Here is a 21,033-nt window from a genome sequence, read left to right on the forward strand (position 1 = left end):
CTTTCAATACACATTTAATAATAACCACAGCTAACAGTTATCATGCACTCAAATTAAGTCATGTAATCTTTGAAGCAATCCTATAAGGTAGAATTATTACCATTATCTCATGTGTGGACTCAGCATTTGGCAGCCAGGTTTCAGAGCCCAGCTCTTAAACACCGTTTCTACACTTTTAGCTGGACAGAACTGGGCCACTTTTCCGGCCATATTCTGCTACTAGCAAACTCAGTGTTCTGTTTAGTAACCACTCTTAACTGCTTTCAGTCGTCAAGGACTCTCGCCTCAGTTCCCGGGTCACCCAGATGGAACCATTCCAGCTACGTCCTTTTAAGTTCTGTGAACTTTCACCTTGGCTAAGCAGCGAGTTTGCACCACTGTCCCTTTTCTTCAGTGGCCTCAGGGCTAACCCACAGGGTCACTATTTCAAGTAGCAATACTGGTATTCTCTAAAAAGACACAGGTCTGCACGAATCCCTCAGTGAGCACTTGAACTGGACAGCTGAGCCCGTCCCAGGGTAAGGACACTGTCACGAAGGCTTGGGACACCGTGATGTGCAGCAGGGCCGCGGGCTGAGACGGGGAGAGCCGGTATAGGGACCAGATCATCAGCGTGCGTTCCCGGGCGCGGCACCGACTAGCCACCTAGGACACAGCAGCCGGGAGAGGGAGGAAGGGGCGGAGCCAGAAGCCTGCCCGGCAGCTCCCCCGCCCCTTCCCCTCTGCTCTCCGTCCCAGCTCTTGCCCCGCCCCGCCCTTCTGGCCCAGCCCGGCGGCTCCGCCCCCGGTGACGTCACCAGCCAGGCCAGCCGGCGCCATTTTGAAAGTGGAGCCCCTGCCGCTGCCGTCGCCGTCGCTGTCGTAGCTGCCGCTGCCGCTGCTAAAGAAAGAGCAAGAGCGGGGAAGCACAAGAGTGAAATCCACCATCCTGCTGGCTGGTCTGCCCGCCCCTCCTTCCTTCTTCCCCGACCCCCGCCCCCTCCCCCCACAGGTGCCATCCGCCGCCATCCGCCCTCTCTACCCCCCCATCCCCAGGTGAGGGGGGTGAGTTCAGGAAGCAGAGACCCCGAGGAACCCAGCAGGGTCACCATTTGCAGCGCAACATGGCAGGTAAAGGAGAAATCACCCTCGGCCACTGACAAGGCACCGCTTCCTTCCTCCTCCCTCCATCACCCCCTAGCGACCGCCTCTGCCTCTCATAGAGCCACGGGGCGCCCCTTGGATTTCGGGGAATTGGTCAAGTGGGGTGGGTGAGGGTGGGGAGGGTTCTGGTGAGGCGAGTGGTCGCTGTGCTACCGAAATGGCTTTTAAAATGAGGGCTGGAACCTTGGCATGGATGGGGGTGGGGTGTATGCCGGCGAGCTGTGGGGTAAAGGCGTGGGTGGGGCGGGGTGGGGGCGAGTGCAGATTTGTCCCCACAGCTTTGGAGCCTGGTGTAACCTCTGCTCCCCCCACTTCCCCCGCCCCGGGCTTTTTGGCGGATCTTCCTTCATTTAATTACTATTTTTTCCCCTGCTGCAAGCCTTCTTGAGTGTTTATACAAATATATTTTGCACTGAGAAGGAAGAGTGCTTTACAAGTTAAAATACAATCGGTACATATGTGTATTTTTCCCCACTGTGGGTACGTATATTTTTGAGACTATAAACCTGATTTGTTTCAAACCACCTCCCTTTCGTTTCTTACCCTTTACATCCAAAGAGTACAATGTCTTTAATACAGCAAGTTGCATGAAAAATGTGATTTCAACTTTCCGTTTTGCATGTTAGCTTTTGTGCAGATGTCCTTTTCCCAAAAGGCATTCAATCGAGTTAGTTAAAATAGTTGTGGAGTTCAGTGATATAAATAGCCATGGGTAGAGAGATTTAGGTAAAAGCTTGGGGTGGAGAGGGGCTACATAGAGAAAACCAGGTTGGAATATTTAGCAAGGAATGGAAGTGAAGGAAGAGCAAGATAATTGCTTTGAGGATTACTTTTGTACATTTTGCTCTTGCTGAGTATCCTCCTTCATCTAGTAGAATCAATTCTAGATCTGGATTCAGCTTCTTTATCCATCGATTCAGGACATTTCCTCCTCAAGTGCTTAGAAGTGAAATAGAAACATTCAGAGACTAAACCAATTTTCCGGGCTTCTTTCAATATTTAGATAGATGATTAAATCTTTGTAAAGTTAACATGTTGGGTTGACTTATGGTTTGCTATAAACAAGTTGCTCTTTGGCCTTGTTGAATACTTAAGTGAAATTAAAATTGTTTCGCTCAAGATGGCAAATTAGCAAAATTAATTCTCTGCAAGGTCCTCTGGAATCTGAGGGATAAGATGAAGGGAGCCAAAACAAGCTTCCTTCTGACACAGTCTCTTGACCAGTATTCATTTCTGCTTTTCCTCTCTGGAGCTAGTGATTTGCTGGTAATGAAATGCAAGAAATGGGTGGTGAGTGTTGTGTTTGCTGTATGTGCGCTTTGGTGATAGGGTTCCTATGAATCATTGCTCCTCAGGCAGGCAGTAATGTTCCTGAAGTTTTCTCCTCGTGCCATGTTTTATGGTAGTTTAACCTTATTGACTCTTCTGCAGGCTTTCTAAAGGAAAACACTCTTTAAAGGAAAACTCTCTAACTTTTGGTATTTGCTTTTTCCTGGTAGGTCGTGCTTGAATGTAAGGCTTTTACTGTATTTGAGGGGAAAGGATGTTTTAAACACATGTATAGTGTTAATGCCAGTACATGGCCTTTAAATATTTCATACCCTGAATCTCTTTTTTTCTAAAGCAATACCAACTATTGGGGACTAGCCTTTTTCCAAATTAGTGCTCTGGGGTGGTGGTGATGTATGTGGGCAGCATGAGGCTATTAGTATCATGCCAACCATGGATATCATCTCAGTGTTGACCGGAGTAAACATGAGCAGAGCTCAGTTTTAATTGGTATGTTTTCTTTTTTCTAGGAGCTGGAGGAGGGAATGATATTCAGTGGTGTTTTTCTCAGGTGAAAGGAGCAGTAGATGATGATGTAGCAGAAGGTAAGAAAGCATTTAATAATGCAAAATTTGAGTATAGAATGTTCAGAATCTTGATTACTGAAAATTTTCCTCGCAGATGAAGTCTGTTAATAGTTTAAGAACATTTTGTATTGTCCAAGCAACGGAAGAACAGTTTTAAAGTTAATCTTTCTGGAAAATAGTCTTAAATTCTTCGTTCTTTATGCCTCATTTTATTATTATTTTTTCCTGAATTAAGTGAAAGGAACAGTAGATTATAAATATAAAACCCATGAAAAGAAAAGTCTGAGGTGTGTATGATAAAGGTTTCCTTGCTATATAAATTTCACTCACAAATAAATGGTGATGCATTTTCATGTTTGTATATAATTTTTAGATAGTTAAGCTGAAATAGGTACATTAGCATTTAGCTCAGAAGCATCTTGACAGCATCTTCCATTTTTGAAGGAAGATTTTTAGTTTTTTTGAACTTGCCTATTTTGAGATTGTGGTGTTGATTGGCATATTCTGGGAAGAAATGCTGGGTCAAGTGATGCATTTTATTGTCTTGTAAGGATTAATTTACATGGGTAAGAAAACAGTACTATGGATATATTGCACATCTTCTGAGGGGCTTGCTTATTCTTGTGCATTTAGAAGCTGGATTCGATCAGTTGAAGTACTTAATTCTCCCCCTAAAATTGTTTATTAGTGTATTTCAGAAGTTTAAAGTTTTGAAACTTTAGGGTTTTGCACTCATCTGAAATGATCTTAAATGGAAGAGGCATTATTTCCCAAAAAGTAGTTGCATTATTTCATCATTCAGGAATATTACTTAAGGTTTGAACTTCAGTATTCTGTGTCTTGAATTACAGTAGGAATTTTCCAGCAAAACTCAGATAAATCAAAACATGTCCATTTAATCTTTAAAAATTGTCTAGTGTACAAGTTAATAAATCATGTTTCTCTAAATTGTATTATCTTCATATTAAGGCCCTATTTCTGACCTTGTAAGTAGTTTTTGTTTTGTTTTTTGCTTATTTGGTGTTTTTTTTTAAGAATTTGTCCAGGTGATGGTGGGATGATGGCTTTGTGTTAAGCCGGTCAGATGCTTGAATTTGCTTGTGTCAGTGTCATTTTTAATGAAATGTCTGATCAGACTTTCGTGAATCCTGCAGGGAGCCAGCCAACTGGCAAGCATCATACTTGTACTTTACGGAGCACTCATGTTTCCTTTCTTTTGAATCCTCATCTGTTTTTCAGATGAGAAACTGGAAGCTTAGAGAAGTTAAGAGACTCAGTGATGGTCACAGAAATAGAGCAAATCAAGGTTTTCTGGTGAAGCCTATGGTATTTGACTTGTTTAGAGAAATAAATCCTAAGTTCAAGGGAGGAGTCATACGTTGTTCACTTTCTGACTCCTTTACCTATTGAATAGTAGGCGCTCAAATATTGGATCCTTAGCTCTGTGCTGTTGTGTAATACTCACCACGTTATGAAAGTGCTGTATACTTGAAAAACATTCGTTGGTTGATTTCCATTTATTCCTTTTTATCAGAGGTCTGTTGGGGGCCTCCTAAACTTTGAGCACAGGCTGTGGGGTGTCAAGAACATAAACGCTGCTTTGAAGGAGTTCATAGTTTACTTGTTAAACAGTTGGCGGAAAGACCACATGGGTGTTTTTATTGTTTTGTTTCGTTCTTTTTAATGGGAGAAAATGTCCAAAATTTATTACAGATGTTCATGAGGGGGTGCCGTAAGACAATGAGATGCATTGGGCAGTTGAGGTTTGTATGCCATTTTGGACAAAGGAGACGGGGTCTGGGATTTCAAAGGGAAAGTAGGCAATTTACAGGTAGATGAGAGAGAGTGAACATGGGGTAAACAAATTCTTGCTGAGCCTCTTAGAAGCAATGGTATACAGTCAAGTTCAACAAACAGGCTTTGCTAGATTTCTCTGCCGCATTTAGTTTATGTTAATATTAGGATGTTAAGGTGATGCTTGCTCCCTTCCTGGAAGCTGACTTCCCTTAGGCAAGTAAAGGGGGAGAGGATCAAAGGTTCTCTCTGAGTCTTTTCTAACAAACAACCCAAAATCATCCTGAAAGGCGTATTTTGGGGTGGCAAAACTGTTGGTCCCCTTCAGTCCTGCCTTTGAATGTTGGACTAAAAAGTTGCACTATCCAGAAGCTAAGTTGGTGGGTTGCTCCTTTTTCATGGAGTCAACCATTCAGTCCTGAGAATAAGTCACTTCAGTAAAACCATTGTGTCTCATATCAGAAGACCATGGTGCAGATGAGCTCCCAAATTAGGTACCTGGATTTGATTTCATCAGAAGACACTGATGATTCCAAATTTACTGAACTGAACCAAATGATTGTGATATGTATCATGGATCAATTGGTAGTTCTCTTCTGCTAATATTTAGTAGCTGCATTTGTTGCTGATTTCATTAGTTTTCTTTTGAAGTTGATAAACATTTTTAGCATATAGTGCATTTCTAGCATCTTAACATGCTGAAACGTGGTATGTATATTTTAATGAAAATATGACTTATTTTATAGTACCTATGTTTATATAAATGTATTGAGTATGAAAAGCACCCAATTTTCAACGTACACTGCTTTAATTTGGGTATTTTTGCATATTATACTTTGCATGTCAGAGTCTATCATCTTTATGTTACTAAGGGAAGATTTGCTTTTCTGAAATAAAATAAGATTAATAGTTTTCCCCCTTGGTTTAGACTAATCTCTAAGCAGGTTGCATCTAGCTCAACCTTTAGCTTAGCTTGTCTGTTTTCTGTAAATGATACATCCCAAGTTCTTTCCCATTAAAGGCTTCAAATTGTCTTTCCCCTCCTACATGTAGTTGGCTGTCATGGCATGCCATTTTTACTTCTGTAATATTTTACTGTTCTTTCCATATATCCACTTTTACCTTAGTTCAGGTTCTCAGTATCTCTTACCAGGATTGCAGTAACTTGCAAAATGGTTCCCTGCTTCTTGTCCTGTGTTTTCTTCTAAGTTAACCTTAAATGCAGTCCCAGTGCTGTTTGCCTCATAAATCTTCAGTGGTCACTGTATCCACAGGATTATGAATTGCTTTCATATATTTCAGCCTAGAATATGAGACCTTTCCCCACTATGGCCCCTGCTTCTCTACGTTTATTTACTAGTGTGGTTTACGATCCAGCTAAATGGATATTGTTCTTCAAACAAGTCCTGTACACTCTTACTTTTGGGTTTTTGGGTTTTGCTATTCCCACCTTAGAATGCCTGACACTCCTCCCACAGATCTTCTCTTATCAGAATCCTATTTTTTCTTGAACTCATGCCTGTAACCCTTTTACTTATCTCCCATTTTGGGGAAATACTTAAAAAATATTCCTTCATAGCACTTTGTATCTATATTTAGAATCCCAAACCTCTACTGTGATACTGTAAGCTCTATGCCGACATTCTATATAAAATGCTGTGTTTAGAACAATGCCTGGCACACAGTAGGCATTCAGTATTTGTTGAATAAAGGAATGTAAATGTTACTATTACGACGTTATGAAGGGGAAAGAGAACAGGCCAAAGAAAGGCTGATGGAGATATACTTCTGGCAGTCATGAATTTATTTACTTGACAAGCTTTATAACTGGATTAATGAGATTACAGCTGTGTAATAGAAAGAAAGGAGGAGACCTTGGGTTTTTATCCTAGTGACAAACTCATGTATATCACTTTAGATAAGTACTCCTCTGGGTTCCAGTATGTTTAGCCTTAAGATGACAGGATTGGATTGGGCAGTTTCTATTGCTTTAATCTTGTTAATTCTTAAAGATGTTTTAGAAAGAAACAACCCAACATTATTTCTATGTTAAGTTAAACTGTTTGAGATGTTGGACACTCTGGGAGCCTTAGTTAAAAAATAAGTCTTTACTAAACTTAGAGTTACTCAAGGCTGACTTTTCATTAATTTAATATTATTGTTAAATATTAAGTAATTTTTTATGATTTTCATTATTTTAATGTAAGTATAATTTTCCTTATCTTCATATTTGATAATCTTAAACTTTCATAGGAAATTATTTTAGATTATGATTTTATTACATGAAGTCTGTTTTTATGAAACTTGGATCTAAATGCATTACAGCTTTTCAACACTTCCTGTTTATTTTTGGTAGGATTTAGACTTGTGGACTGGTTCTTGGCGAAAAAACTTTTTATGGTAGAGTCTAAATACTCCCCAAATAAGGGCATAAATAAAACTGAGAAACGTAATCTTTGAGGTATCACATATCTAATGCTAAATCCATTCCATATGTAATGCTACAATATAAACAATTTAAGATCATTTGTGTTCTGTGTTTCTTAGAGTAGTATGCATGTTAGAGTTAGGCACGAGGGTCAATTAGTAGAAAAAATGGAAGAATCGTGTTTGCAGATTTCAAATATTGGCACATTAGCTATATTCCAAAATCTAATGACCCATAACAAAGGTCTTATTTAACATTTTTACCTTGTGTCCCATGTGAATTGCTCCTTTCCGTTAACACTAGCATTACTACTGATGAAAGTCTAGTACTTAGGCAGTACAGTCACTTACGGTAGTGTAAGTTTGCCCATTACATATCATGAATGACTATGATTATCTGGTATTAGGCAGTATACTCGTTTTTAACATATCAATTTTTTTCTTATTTTATTGATAAAAAAATTATAAGAGGTAATGGCTTTGGAAGAGTATTAGCTGACATTTTGTCTCGGGTTATTAAAATAAACAAAAACCCAAAATTAAACTTCGGTATTTCTTAATACTATCTTTTAGTGAACTAAATCATAAAATCCTTGAAAATTGTGGAATAAGCAGAATGATGAGAGGTTGTTTGAAGTAAATAATTTTATTAGTAAAAAGATTCCCATATATTACGTATTTGCACACATATATTTCCTAGTTTGGTTGCATTGCAGGAAGAAAGTTGCAGGAAGGTAAACTATATTTTAAGTTTCTTACGCTATTAAATAGGAAAATTGAAGGGTAGGAAATAGATGTTTTGACTAATATTCTCAACTGTAATCTCTTTTCCCTTCTCTTACGTGGTAATGGAAATTATACTTGAGTAATCAAGGGTGTTCAAGTTGCTTTCTTAGTAGAAGGAAAGGCAAGTAACAGCCTTGTAATATATGAATTAGACTTCTTATAGATAATTGAATTTAATTATTACACTATATAGTCAGTATATGAGGAAGAGATGGCATGGCCATCTTAAGTAATCACCGCAGCCAGCATTTATTGAGTACTTACTATGTGCCAGGTACTGTTTTAGGTGTTTTGTATATATTAATCTTCACAAAAACTCCATGAAATACGTGGACACTGTTGTTTCTCTACGTTACAGATGAGAAACTAGGCTGGGAAGGTTAATTTATGAAATTGACCCTTGAGCAGGTGGTGGAACCGGGATTCTTACTTCAGATCTTTTGCTTTCCCTTTTACTTTCTTAGACCTTTAATTTTTTTTTTTTTTCAAATCTTGAGCTACTTCTTTTAGTTCCCGTGAAGGTGTTTGAAGTTCTTGGGATGTGACTTGTTTATAACAGTTTATTTGTAATGCCTAGTAGATTACTGTTTTGAAGTAATTAAATCCAATTTGGAGACTTACTGAATTTTCTGCTAATGAAATTCTTAAGCTAGAATATATTATAAATGGGCTGTGAGGGTTTTGTGAACCTCCTGAAGTTGTTTGTAAAGTTGTATTGTGTGTGCTTGTACACTTGCATTTTTCTGGTCAGAGAGAGTCCATAACCATTATTAGAACAGCCATCATTTATTGCATTTCAAAGCATAGTGTGGCCGACCCTTCAACTCTTTCAAAAGGCTTATGAAGTCGAAACTATTTTCACAATAACACTAAGACGAATTGCACCAGTGGTACCAAAGCAAGGTGGGTACATCTGGCGCCTTTGAGTCGCGGCCTTGGCACCAGACAGTCCCAGGAAGTAGTCACGGTCATCTTCCATCACCATGTACCAGCAGTGAAAAAACGCCCACTTAAGGATGTCCTTCATGAAGCAGGGCTTCATAAAATTAATACTAGTTTTGTTAAATCTTGACATTTGGGTACATGTCTTTCTGTGTGACAAAATGAAAAGTACACCTAAAGCACTTCTGCTACAGACCAGAGTACAGTGATTGTCCGGAGGAAAAACATTGGTGTAATGATTTGTGTTTCAGGCTGAACTAGCTGCTCTTTTCAGGGAGCGTTTTTACTGTTAGATTGGTGCAAAAGTAATTGTGGTTTTTGCGATTGTTTTTAAACTTCTAAACTGCAGTTACTTTTGCACCAACCTAATAGAAGTACTGAGAAACTATGGTTATTCAGACTTGGATGTTTGGCAGTCATTCTCAAATGAACAGTGAATCTGTTGCCTCAATGGATAATATTTGTTGACCATGATAAATTTTGGGCTTTCAAGCAAAAATTAGAATTTTGGAAAATGCATGTCTGCCGTCCTGAACTTGATAACTTCCTAATACTTAAAAAAAGATTTTTCATACGAGATCAATAGTAATATTAACATATTAGCGACTGGTTTTTGATAGCTGTGTAATGAAATGTGTCAACATTTGGAAGAGCTGCATAACTCTGAATCAGTATTTTACAGATGACCAATGCTTGTGATGTTAAAAATCATGCATAAGTAAAAGTGCAAGATAGAGCATTGGATTTTAATGTAACAGATAACCGATAGGGTTTCAGATTCCACAAACCTTTAAGAAACTACCACTTGCCAACTTTTGGTGTAATATCAGAGATACTCATAACTACCTGCAAAGCTTATTAAAATACTCCTGTCTTTCCAACTATATACCTGAATAAGGCTGGATTTTCTTACATTTAACCAACACAACTAGGGTAGTTGAATGCAGAACCTAAGAGAATCTAGGCATCTTCTGTTAAATCAGACATTAGACAGACTTGCAGCAATGTGAAAAAATGCCATTCTTTTCACTAATTTTTTTGGGAGGGGACAATAGTCATTTTCATAAATTTTTGTTAATAAAGCTTATTCTTACTATTTTTAAATGAATAAATACTTTAAAATTGAAAGGTTTTGAGGTCTTTGTAAGGGAAATCCTATCCAGAAATATCCAACAACCGTCAGTTTGGCCTGTTAATAGATTTCATTGTACTAATGCATTAAAAGAGTGTCATGAACCACAAGATAAAGGATCAGAATAGCTTTTGTGCACGAATGTCGTAGAGCTTTCCTATGACTTGAGCCTGTTTCCTTTCTGTTCTTTAGATACCAAATTAGATCTGCCTGCAACTCTTTCATCTGACGATCTTGAGGAAGAAAGGATACCTTTATGACTTTAAAATATGTATTTTTAAACTTAGCTGTTCCTTAGATTAAATAAATACCAGTACGTATTTGCCAAAATCCTTTACCTCTAAAAGTTTTTTATGGCATTTCCCACTCTGCTCAGGTCCAGCTATCATTAATACTTTAATGTAGGATTACTGACGTCCTCAGAGCTTGGTCTAGTGGCATTTCTGGGTTGGCTGCCTAGTCATTAGAAATGAGTTGATGCCCTTGACATTGTATTTTATTTTGAGCCCAACATGTACAATTTTCATGTTTTGTTTTTTCCTGAAAGAAAGGCATAAAATTGGCATGGTAACTTTCTATTTCCCAACTCTTTTATTTAAAGGGAGGGAAAGGAGAAGGAACAGTATTTTTCTTTAAATTCTACCTAAAAATAGTTGCTGAATTTTCCATTCTATGAATGCAGTATCAACTATTCATTGCTTAGTATTTTCAGTATTTCGTGGCTGTTTTTCTGCCCTTTAAAAAAACACTGTCAAAGTATGTGGGGCATTTAAAACTAGCTGTACCAATTTTCCATCCATGTTTAAACATTGGATTTTTCATTTAAGAAGAAAGCTAATTTTTTATTAATATGAATTTTTTAGTTAGTATTAGCAGTAGTTGATTAAACTGTCATCTAGATCTTTGCCCATGGCATATGTGGAAACCTTGGCAAATCATTATTGAGTGCTTCTATATGCCACTATACCAAGGGTTATATATCTTGTAATTTTAGTTTCTGTTTGTTGACTTCCTTGAATGTTCAAATGTCAAATGATGTTTTCTCTCTTTGGAACTTTTTGAGTGATCTCTTATCCAGTTCCGGGGGTTCATGGACCAGTGACCCTGTGTAGGAACCTCTGCTTTAATCTAAAGTTTTGCCTATGGTGATGCGCCTACTGAAGTTTGGAGGAGTCAAGGATATTTTACATGGTAGTGATAATTTTTAGCCTATTAAGAAGGCATTCTCTCTTAGGAATGCTCTTAGTACTTATTGTTCCTGATGTAATGCAGAGGGATGAATCTTCTGTAAGATACTAGACTTGACAGCTTTAGTGTATTCCTTTAATTTTTTTTTAAATTAAAAACCTATCACTTGAACCATAGGTAAAAATATTAGTGGAATATATTTGATTTTGAACCAATTGCTTGTTTTATATTTCATTTAGAAGGACTCTAAATTCTTCAGTTGTCTGTATTAAGAGAGAAACGAAAGTAGATAAAGTGGTGGATTGGTGGGAAATTTTAAAAATTTTCCTAAAGACCTGGAACCTGCCATTGTACAGTTTCAAGTCTATTCTTCGTGAACGTAGAAATGAAACCTTTGTTCTATTAAGCCCATATCTCTCTTTTTTCCAGCTTACCATGAGGTAAGTTTTATGGGCTTGGAGCAGACATGTTTCTAAGATAGCATAAGAGGAATTTTTAGTATTTTCTGTTGGCTTATAGATTGGGAAGGCTCTATGTCAAGACAAACAGCCTGTTGTAGGCAATAAATGATTCCTGTCAAATTCCTATTTAGGGCTGCAACATGCAAAAATGGTTATTAGAGAAATTGGTTGTAGAAATGAGATGGTACGTAGGTTGTTTTTTTCCTTGACATAAAAAGAGAATTATTTATTTTTTCTAGCAGCAGAACCAGTTCTTCAAGTGAAATATTGTTTAGCTCCCTAATATTTTAATGCACTTTTATTGTTAAAAAAAAACACTTGATATAAAATTTACCATCTTAACCATTTTTAGATGTGCGGTTCAATAGTGTTAACTATTCACACTATTGTAAAACAGATCTCTAGTAGAACTTTCTCATCTTGTAAAACTGAAACTGAGCCCATTAAACAATTCCCCATTCTACCCTCCCCGTAGCCCCCGCTTTCATTTTCTATGAATTTGACTAATTTAGATACCTCGTGCAAGTGGAATCTTACAGTATTTGTCTTTTTGTGACTGGATTTCCTGTCCTCAGGGTTCATCCCTGTTGTAGCATGTGACAGAACTTCCTTTTGAAGATTGAGTAATATTATGTATATACTACATTTTATTTTTCCGTTCATCCATTGACGGACGTTTAGGTTGCTTCCACCTCTTAGCTGTTGTGCGCTCCTTGTGTTTTTATCTATAGCTGGGGTTCTGTGGGAAGGAACATTGTACTTCCTATAAGTGATTGGAGGTGGACAGAAAGACCACGTCCAATGTGGAACATGGAAGTATCAGAGTAGAGGATTCTAGAGTACGGATTGGTACTGCAATGAGACAAATCTATTATCCTAGGGTAACAATTTGAAAACTAGAACTGGATTACTTTATTTTATAAACTTTCAGGATAGGATAAGGCAAAATCCAAATTTTTGATCAAAGTTTCACCTCATTTGTTTTGCAGTTTCTGGTTTAAAAACAGAAAATCCCACAGGTTTTATAAATCACTTTTCCTTACTATAAAACTATGTTAACAATAAAGACGAGCAGTACGTTGTTTCAGGTATGTTTTAGTGAAGCAGTCTTCAGCATAATGGGAAAATTTGATAACTGCATTACATTCCTTTGTAGTGAAATTGTAGATAAGGAGTGATCAAGGTTGCATTTCTTACAATAGCCTTGGAGGTCGGCATTGTTGTCCTTTTGTAAATGACATGGAGGCTCAAAAAAGTTGGACAATGTTAACCTAAGATTCTGAGTTAGTAAAAGCATTTTGTCTGCTCTTTAGTTTGCTCTTTAGGTTCCCACATTGCTTCTATGTGGTTCAATATTTAAAAATCTCTGGTTCTCATAGGGAGGGGGTGGAGATAGGGTGAGGGCTCAGTTACTCGTCCCCATGTTAACAAGTGTATGTTGAGTGCCCCACACTGTGGAGAAAGAAATAGAAGACATGGTTCCTTCACTTTAGATGTTATAAAGAAGGTCAGTTTTATTGCAGTAAGCATTTTCTGTAACTTTGTAGCTTTTGGTATTAATCTGTTCATGTTACTAGGAGATCCGTGGTTAATCCCATGCAGAAATTTTACAGGTGATGCTAGAATGTGAGTAGTTAATGATTTTCTCTTTTCCTAGTTGACATTCTGCTGGTTGATATTGAGATGGTGCCGTAGTACAAATACTTCGTTGTTCCTGGGGGGTTAAATGAAAGAATCAGATATAGCTCAAATCCTTCTGAGATGCAGATGTCTTTCAGTGGTTTCAAATGATTGTGAGTTGAATTTACTGATGAATATTACTGGAGATTTCTCCAGGTAAATGTGGTAGTTGACAAGCCTTTCCTTTCATTCTTCTGTAGGCTATGTTTCAAAACCTTTTAATAGTTTGGCACTTCCTTACAAAGATAAACATAAATTTACCGCATAACCCATCACTTCGTGGGTTGTACATGAGTGTACATAAATGTTTATAGCAACATTATTCTTAATAGCCAAAAAAGTGGAAACAAATCAAATGTTTGTCAACTTATGATGTTATAAAGGAAAGCTGATGTATCCATACAGTGGAATATTATGCAGCCGTAGAAAGGAATGAACGAACTACTGGTACAGGCAACATGGGCGAACTTTGAAAGCATTACGCTAGGTGAAGAAGCCAGTCACAAAAGACCGCGTATTACATGATTCCGTTTTTTTTTTGAAATGTCCAAAATAGGCAAATCTATGGAGACAGAAAGTAGATTAGTGGTTGCTAGGGCTGGTGGGGGTCAGAAGGAAGGGGAGTGATGGCCAGTGGGTAAGCATTTCTCTTGAGTGGTGGTGAAAATGTTACGGAATTAGATAGTGATGATGGTTGCACAATTCTGTGAATATAGTAAAAATCATTGAATTATGTACTGCATTTGAAAAAAATCATAAATTGAAAAACAGGCGAGAGATAAGGTAGAATTCTCAAACATGTTTCTAGAGCCAATAAAAAACACGCATTTACAAAAGAAAAAGCTTCCATTTTTCAATACTTCCATCTCATGCGTAGACTGCATTTCCATCTGATTTTCTCCACTGTATTAATTAACCAAATCTAGTTTGCACATCTTTGCTACAAACCAAATATATGGCCATTATTTTCATATTTTACTAACTAGGATTAAATACACACAAAATGGTAAATCGAAACAATACAAGCGCTGTGCAGTGAAAATATATCTCCCTCTTACCCATTCTCGCGGGTTCTGTGTCCCCACAGGTCGTCCCGTGTTCCTTATTCCAGAGCTTTTTCATATGTGCATGTTTTTACTGAACCAGAGCATGCTCATCATTCACTTTTGGAAGTTGAAAAACGTGCTAGGGTCTGTAGGCTTGTCTTAGACGTGATGTGATGAATTGCCCTAGCAGCTACCATTTTCTTTGAACTGGTCTGTGATTTCTGTATTTTCAGTCTGATAGTTGCTGGGAAGATTGTACAGGTTTGGGATGTGCATCTAGATAGGCAATTAGTGGACTCTAAACACAGCTAAGTACATTTTATAATTAATATCTAAGATAGCCACGTCTGTAAAAATAACAGTTTGGGTTCATCGATGTCTGAAATCTGTCTTACCCTTTATTAAATTCAACCTTGAGCTTTCTCCTGTTGAATCTTACTGTTCCTGATAGTGCCTGAAATGACCAGGTCTTTGTGATAATTATTTAGTTAGGACTGTATTAGCCATTATAGAGTAGGATAGATCTTAAAGATCTAATGTGTCTTTTTTTTCCTTCTAATGTATCTTTTTGACTGTTCAGTAAACATGTAGGTCCTTTTGTTCACATATCCACCAGCTCTAATTCTCAACTGAATTTCTTGGGAACTTTGTTAACATTGTTGAAAATGCCAAAATGTTGTGATTTGTCTACACAAATTGATGAGAATACAGCTTCATTAAATTCTTGCTATGCAATAATTTGTTAACATTAAGAATTTTTATTTAAAGAAAAATAACTTTCTGAATATAAATAAAAGATGTCTGATGTATTTTAAAAATAAGTGTTCAGAAAACTTAGCTAACTGCTTATCAGTGTAAGTGCTTTCCATGCATTATCTCATTTAATCTTAACCAGCTTCTAAGGATAGGTGTTATTATTTTCATTTTAAAGATGAAAAAATCAAGGATTAGATAAAGTAACTTGACCAAGGGCACACAGTTGGTAAATGGAGGAAGCCAGGGGTTGGACCTTTGTTCCTCTGACTTCAAAACCACCATAAGTAAATGAAAAAAATAAAATCACATATAATCTCAGCATTTTTTAGGTAATATCTTAAAATTTTGGCATAGATCTTTTTAGTTTACATTTATTTTTCTTCTGTGAATATATATTTTCAAAGCTGTAATTACATGAATCGTTTTGTATTGTGCTTTCCCCCCCAGTAACATCTAAGAAGATAAATGGTTGTATGATATTTAATTGGATTCCTAGTGTAATTTGAACATTTAGGTTTGATTTTTGCTGTTACTAATTTATGATGAACATCCTTGTGAGAATCTTATTACTCTAGGGTATATTTCTGGAGATGGAATTGCTAGTCAGAAGGTGTGATCTTTTTTAATGGCTTGTGGTGTGTATTACCAAATTCCCTTAGAAAGTTGGTGTTGGCTTTCACTTCCTCCAGCAGTGATTGGGAGTGCCCATTTCCTGACTTGTTGACAATGTCTGGCACAATATTACCATTCAGAAAAGTGTTTCCCACTTTCTTGTTTGAGTGTGTTTAAGTGTGTAGATTCTGTTCATGTTTTTTGTTCTTTGGGGATGCTCCTCTTCATTATTCATTTGTAACAGCATAGACCTTTCCCCTCCTGGAGTCATATACAGCTGAAGGAAGTTGCATGGAAGCTCAAAGAAATGATTTGGAAGCTAAAGTAGATGGTAAAGGCCTTCTAATGAAGCGGGGTTTTTTTTTTGTTGGTTTTTTTTTTTATTTTCGTTTGTTTTTGTTAGGCTAAGGAAGGCAGAAGATAAGGAAAAACATTTGAGAAACTACTTGATATCTTACCTGTAAATGGGGATAATTAATAGTACTGTTGTTGGGGATTAAATGTACATGAGTGTTTAGTTTTGGCACATACTAATCACTCATGAAATTTAACTGGTGCAGATATTTAGTTATTTAATGCATGATTAACAGAAATAACAGATTAACAGAAGAATAAAGACTTTATCAAGTCCACAGATCAAGATCCACTATTTGTTTTTGAGATCTGGGGGTGGTTATAGGCACTTGCAATAAGTATATGTTGCATTAATGAAAACAACTTGAGCTCGGTTGGGTTAGGAGTTTGGGAATCCAAAGAGAAGTAGGAAGTTTAGTTTCATCAGAATTGGGATTAGGCTGGGGTCTCGCATTTTGACTACTAATTTGACTAATTTTAATGTGTGGCAGCAAAAGTTCAAGCTTGTTCCTTTTTAATTTTTTTGGTCTCATTTTCCCATTTTTCTCAAGTTCCTCCAGTGTTATGTTTTTTCCTGTGATTGTATACTCTACATCTGCTCTCAAGAATAATATAATTGGGGAGCGAGGGGGGACTTTGAATATGCACTAGAGCCCAAAGCATCCTTCGCTATTAGTTTCATTTTCCCTTAGAAGGTAGCAGTGGAGTTTGAGAGAACCTGAAGGTGTGATCTCAAGAAAATCCTTTTAGAAGTATTGACCCTTAAACTGCTGTGTCCCCTAGCCCTCCCATTTGTTGCCTAAGGCAACATGGTAAGTGCGATATTCTTTTATGTTATAAATGTTTTCTCATTACTCTTTCCTCCGCTCCTCAGCTGCTTTTATGATGATCTGGATCCTTTACCAGACCTCGAATAGGCTGAAGAATATATGTGGAGCCTGTAAAAAATTCTACAGGAGTCTGAAGGGAAAGCCAGTTTTATCGCACCAATGAATACCTTTATTTCTCCCCTTGATTCCTTATTCAGATGTGTGCAGTTTTGTTTTGTTAAGAAGAATTGTATTAGCCCAATACCAGTGCTTCTCAAGCTTATGAATTTCCTGGGGATCTGGTTAAAATGCAGATTATAATTCTGCGTGTAGGTCTGGGGTGGAGCCTATGATTTTGCATTTCTAACTAGCTCAGGGATGGCCATGTCCCTGCGCCTGCTCTGGGGGTCTGTGGTCCACACTCGGAGTGACCAGGCAGTTTATAGCCTGTTTTTAGGGGAAGGGAGAACAGGTAAGGCAGTATCTTAATTCTTTTACTCAGCATTTCTGGCAGACTGGATAGATCCATTGTGCTATTCTCACATCAGTTAACATTTGTGCAGTAAATGAATAAACACCTCCTGCGGAGTTTTGTACTAGCTCTTAAAAGAGCAGCTTGCATCGGAGTACTTCCCTGGTTGTTGGATTAAATTTGTGTTTGTATTCCAAGTTTAGGTCAGATTTTACCAAAAGGTTTTCTCTTGCTAGTAATCTGCCTGTTAGTAGATTGCCCTCAGTGCTGTGGAAGGGTGAATTTAGGAAATAAAATCTTAACTCCTTAATTGATTGTTTATAACCTCTAACACAGGTTTTTAATATGTATAAATGAGTAACCTTTTAATTTTTATGTTTGTGATTTTCTTTGCTTCATTAGCCATGAGGTACCTTTTCAGTCTCCAATCAGGATTTCTCTTCCCTCCCCAGCTACCTAATCTTAGTTTTGCTTTAGGTTGATTTTGATTTTATCTGTAAGCTCATGCACATAGTTTAACAAGTCAGCAGTTTTAAAATTTAACAGTTTTCTGTCCCTCTTACCTATCCTCGTCTTGACTCCCCTTCCCCAAACTCTTTTTAGCTGTTTCTTCTGGTATTTATTTTCCTATTTCTAAACTTATACAGCTGTTTCTTTATCAATTTTAAACATCTTCAGATGTTCAGTTTTATTCTGCCCCTCCTACCGCTCCCCTGTTTTCTCAATATTTGTATACCTTGATTATTGTTTAAACCAATGTTCACAGTTGTAGCGGGCTGAATAATGCCACATCCTGTAATCCTGGGAACTAGTGAATATTACTTAATATGGCAAAGGGATTTGAGATGTGAGTAAATTAAGGATTTTGAGATAGGAAGATTATTTTGGATTATCCCCCTAGGCCCTAAATGGAATCACAAGGGTCCTAATAAGGAAAAGGGGGAGATAAGATCTAAGGGGGAAATAGGAGGTGTGACACCAGAAGCAAGAGATTGGAGTGATGTAAGGAAAGGGTCTTCACACAAGCCAAGGAATGCAGGTGGCCTCCAGAAGCCAAAAAAGGCGAGAAAACAGATTCTCCCATAGAGCTTCTAGAAGGAGCTGGCCTAGCTGACACCAATAAAACAGATTTTGGATTTCTGGCTTCTAGAACTGTAGAAGAATAAATTTGCCTTGTGTTAAACCACCAAATCTGTGGTAAATTGTTACAGTAGCCATAGGAAACTAATACAATAGTAGACACATTATGTCCATATAAGTACTGTTCACTGCTGTCAGATAGTGAATTGTGATTATATCCTTTCTGCTGTAACATTGTTTTCTCTAGAGTTAATAATTACCTTGTTTTTCCATTTGTTTGTTTATTTGACTCCACCTTCGCTGTTTTCTTTCTTCAACTTTCAATATAATTTTCTCCCTGGTCAGAAGAATCAGGGAATCCTTATCAGTTTATCATTTCCCTTTACCCCACCCGAGTTCTCCATGTGTTGTTTCAGTCCGGAGTGATTTGCTTCATTTTCTGTCAATCTATCAGTCATCCTCAAATCTGTCAGATACTGAAGTACATCAGATACTCTATCCGTTTTACTTCTGCCCTGAGCGCTATCCCTCCCATACTCCTTCAGTCTGGCCTGCGTTTTGTTGCAGCATAGCTGTTGTCCTTGGATTTTCCTTTGTTCTTACCATTTTCACGTTGCTATTGTGAGGATTCCTTTTGCCTCTCCTTGTTCTGGGAGCCCATGTCTTTTCCTTACTTGGTTTACTCCCTCACTTTATTGGTGCACAGCATCCAGTATTTCGTAAGAGTGCATGGGTGGTACAGATTTTGAGATCTTACCTGTCTGGAAAAGATGTCTTTATTTTATTTTCACGCTTCCATGTTTGGCTGGATATTGGAGACCATCTCTCCTCAGAATGTGGGAGGCATTTCTTTTTGTCTGCTGGTGTCCAGTGATGCATCTGAGAAGCCTGATGATGCCATTCTGTTCACTCTTCTTTTTTCCTCTCTAGATGACGGGCCTTGGTGTGGGGTCTTTTTCGTTAACTGGATTAGTACTCTTCGGGCCCTTTCGACTTGTAGAGTCATTTCCTTAATTTTTTTTGTTTTATTCTTTCTGGAACTCCTGTTATATGGATCTTGGACTTTCTGATCCTCTAGTTTTTTGTTTCTGTTTTCCTTCCAGTTTCCATCATCTGTACATTTTGTTCTACTTTCTGGGAGAGTTCCTCCATTTTGTTTGCAATTCTTTTCATTGATTTTTACAATTGCAATTATTATATTTTTAAAAGCTCCCCCCTTGTTTTCCTTTTTCAGCAACCTGTGTTGTAAATGGCGTATCTTTGAGAAGATTAATATTATAAAAAATTTTCCAATCTTGGCATTGGTTTTCCTTTGAATTTCTTTTTTCTTATTTGTGTTATTAGACTGCAGTATCTGGTGACCCCTGGTTGTCTATTAGCATTTAAGAATGAGGTGCTAAAAAAGTAGATTGGAAATACGAGCTAATTAGCTGTGAGCTTCACTGTAAGGTGATGAGCCAGGGACTTACAGTGTCTCTGTGTGAGAAGGAACTTCCAGTGTCCTGTCTTGGAGGGATGTCAGCGTGGGAAATGTCAAACTCAGGCCTGGCTGCTGACATTCTGCGAGCCAGGAAGATAGCCGAACATTTCATTGTTTAGTATGCATCCTTTTACTTAATATTGTTTTCAGTTTGATACTTCACCAATGTCTTCTGGTTCAGTTTCTTCAGAAAGTAAAGTAGTTCTCTCCCTCAGAGTGGGGCTTCTTTGCATCTTAAAGTAGATGTTTCATCCAGTAGCCCTGTTTTGAGCCCCAGGCCTCACGGTGGTCCTTTCCTGACCCTCTGCTGGGTGAATCGGTTTGCCTCTCCTTGGCAGCTCTTTCCACGTGCCCTTCAGAGGGTTTCAGTTTCCTTTATTCTGCTGCTATCTGCTTTCTGTTTTCCAGCACATTTGTCATCATGTTCCTTCTGCTGCTTCCCTGCATGTTCCTTTTGTTCTTATTGTCTTCAACTGGTTTTATTCACTTATTGTCATTTTAGTGGGTTCTAGAGGGGAGAGATAAATGAATGTGTTTTAAATCTCCGTGTTTAACAAGTGTATAATTAAAATGTTTATCGTTCCATTTCCTTTATATCTCAGAACACTTGGTAATCCCTTTCTCTGCAATGGAAAGGGAGAATCTGCAGAATTTGTATTTGTAATTTTTTTATATCAAAGTAGATTTAATTGTTTTCTTAGCTCTAAATTATATAATAATGTTTTTAATACATTAAGCCTTGTAAGGTGGAATTCTTTTCCTCAATTACAGCAAAAAATGAGATAAGTTAAAATCAAAGACACTAACTTGTATTTTCAAACCTAAATTTTTGGCATTAAGGAGTTAGCCAAAAGCAGTGAGGTTTTACAAAACTTGTTATTACCATTTTTAAACTTTGAAATGTATTCTGAAGTATTAAACGCTCCCGGGACTGGGTCTTTATTTACTGCGCTGTCTCCAGCACCTGCAGCCGTGGATGTATGACACGCATAGTGGGCTTTCAGGAGGTATTTGT

At 37.6% G+C, this 21,033-nt stretch overlaps 1 protein-coding gene across 2 annotated transcripts in view; it reads left to right on the forward strand.

Moving 5' to 3' along the window:
• The first annotated feature begins 794 nt into the window (after window positions 1–794).
• The window catches only part of PPP2R2A (protein phosphatase 2 regulatory subunit Balpha), a 72,573-nt gene continuing 52,334 nt past the window's right edge, over window positions 795–21,033 (forward strand). Inside the window, exons 1-2 of one of the 2 annotated variants that reach the window (XM_019714899.3) lie at window positions 795–1,110; window positions 2,943–3,017. In XM_019714899.3, coding sequence (XP_019570458.1) covers window positions 1,104–1,110; window positions 2,943–3,017 — 82 coding nt within the window. In that variant the 5' untranslated portion in view covers window positions 795–1,103. The remainder of the gene's footprint in view (window positions 1,111–2,942; window positions 3,018–21,033) is intronic. The other variant, XM_074338222.2, reaches the window with a different exon arrangement.

Source organism: Rhinolophus sinicus, chromosome 15 (assembly GCF_057876585.1).
Source record: "Rhinolophus sinicus isolate RSI-liver-muscle chromosome 15, RSI-T2T, whole genome shotgun sequence".
Taxonomy (NCBI): domain Eukaryota; kingdom Metazoa; phylum Chordata; class Mammalia; order Chiroptera; family Rhinolophidae; genus Rhinolophus; species Rhinolophus sinicus.